This window comes from Crinia signifera, chromosome 3 (genome assembly GCF_055691185.1).
Source record: "Crinia signifera chromosome 3, ASM5569118v1, whole genome shotgun sequence".
NCBI lineage: Eukaryota > Metazoa > Chordata > Amphibia > Anura > Myobatrachidae > Crinia > Crinia signifera.
In genome coordinates, this window is record NC_139219.1 from 113,936,881 (window position 1) to 113,938,714 (window position 1,834).

Genomic DNA, 1,834 nt, shown 5'->3' on the forward strand with positions numbered 1-1,834 from the left:
CTCCAACCCATCTTGAGAACATTGTGCGATTTCAAAGGAAATAGTTTCACAAGTGTCCCACAATCATGGTCGTACCCTAGATTATTTAAAATATAATTTTAGCTCTTCTCAATTCACAGTAATATTAATACTGTAATAAATTGCATGCAGTTTTGTATATATGATGAATTACTGTTTTTTTTTACTCTAGGGATCAAGAAAATCCAACTGGGAAATATGGAAAGCTCCACTCCAGATTACGCATATTTAAATGACTTTGATTCTGAAGAAACAGTTTGCAACATGGACACTGTTAAAGGATTTTTGAATTTTTTTGCACCTGTTACATTTTCCTTTATATTTGTATTTGGTCTTGTGGGAAATGTGTTGGTTGTTGTGACTTTCAGTTACTACAAAAAAGAAAAGAATATGACAGATGTATATCTGCTAAATATGGCAATAGCAGACATATTATTCATTTTAACTCTTCCATTCTGGGCGGTATATTATCATAAACAAGAATGGATTTTTAAGGATTTTATGTGCAAATTGGTAAGAGGCATCTATTCAATTAATTTCAATTGCAGCATGTTATTGTTAGCATGTGTCGGTATTGACCGTTATGTTGCCATTGTACAGGCTACGAAGTCATTTAGGCTCAGAACCATAGCACTGGCCTATAAACGAGTTTTATGCTTGTCCGTATGGATCATATCTGCTTGTCTGTCTTCCATAGCGTACGTATTTAGCGCATGTTATCAGGTAGGAAATGATAGATCAGCACAGACGGTCTGTGAAGCACGGTACCATGATGGTGTTACAGCACAGAAATGGAAATTTGCAGCTATAATAGTTGAAGTTGGTGTAGGGTTTATAATTCCTTTTCTTGTTATGCTATTTTGCTATATATCTATTGTTATAACTCTGCTGCAGGTCAAAAATTCTAAAAGACACAAGGCAACATTAGTGATTGTCACAGTTGTGGCAGTATTTATTTTCTGCCAGGTCCCATACAATGGAGTGCTTTTGGCAAACGCTGCAAATTTAATGAGCAAAGGCAATTGTTCTAAACAAATAGAACATTCATATGCATTATTCATTACCAAGGCATTAGCCTTTTTTCACTGCTGCCTTAATCCAGTAATCTATGCTTTTATTGGTGTAAAATTTCGAAATTATTTTGTGAAAATAATTCAAGATATATGGTGCATGCGAAAACGTAACAGGTCTAGAACTCGTCTTTCTAGAATATCCTCAGATACAGGTATGTGCACATCAAGGATGACAAGTGAAGTCTGTACTAGTGAAGGTGGATCATCATTCACTATGTAATAAAAAACATTTGTTGCAACTTTATGATCACAAGAATTTAAAAAATATAAAAAAAAAATGAAATTGAATAAACGGTACTTGTTTCCTAGCACTACGCCAGCGATTTTAATTGCATCCATTGGGACCCAAAAAACCGCGTCGATCGCATCGCATGCAACCAAATCGCATGCGATCGACGCAATTTTTTACATTGGAATCAATGTAAAATGGTCCCTGAGACCCGATTTTACATTGGCCCCAATGTAAAATGCCCCCCAGACCCCAATTTTCATTGTATACCCACCCTCATGGGTGAAATGCCCCCCCCCCCATTGTTAACGGCACCCCACGATCAACGCCAACTCGAAGCGTGGCGAGTGCAGCGAGCCCACGAGGGGTGGCGGTACGCGTCCTCCGACCTTTTCATACCCCCACTATCCACGTCGGCGTAGAGTTGATTCTATATAGTGTGACAAGTGCAGCGAGCCACCGAGCCCGAAGCGTGGTGAGCGCAGCATGCCCCGAGAGGGGACGCGCATTAATT

The 1,834-nt window shown here is 38.8% G+C and overlaps 1 protein-coding gene across 1 annotated transcript; it reads left to right on the forward strand.

The window, feature by feature from the left end:
* The first annotated feature begins 216 nt into the window (after positions 1-216).
* Positions 217-1,311, forward strand: CCR6 (C-C motif chemokine receptor 6). The gene has a single exon (XM_083174906.1). It carries the CDS (start codon positions 217-219, stop codon positions 1,309-1,311), a length of 1,095 nt encoding a protein of 364 aa, XP_083031032.1.
* Positions 1,312-1,834: the final 523 nt, after the last annotated feature.

What these genes read in the sequence shown, in the direction of transcription:
- CCR6 (XM_083174906.1), top strand. Translation starts at nt 217, where the DNA reads ATGGAAAGCTCCACTCCAGATTACGCATATTTAAATGACTTTGATTCT.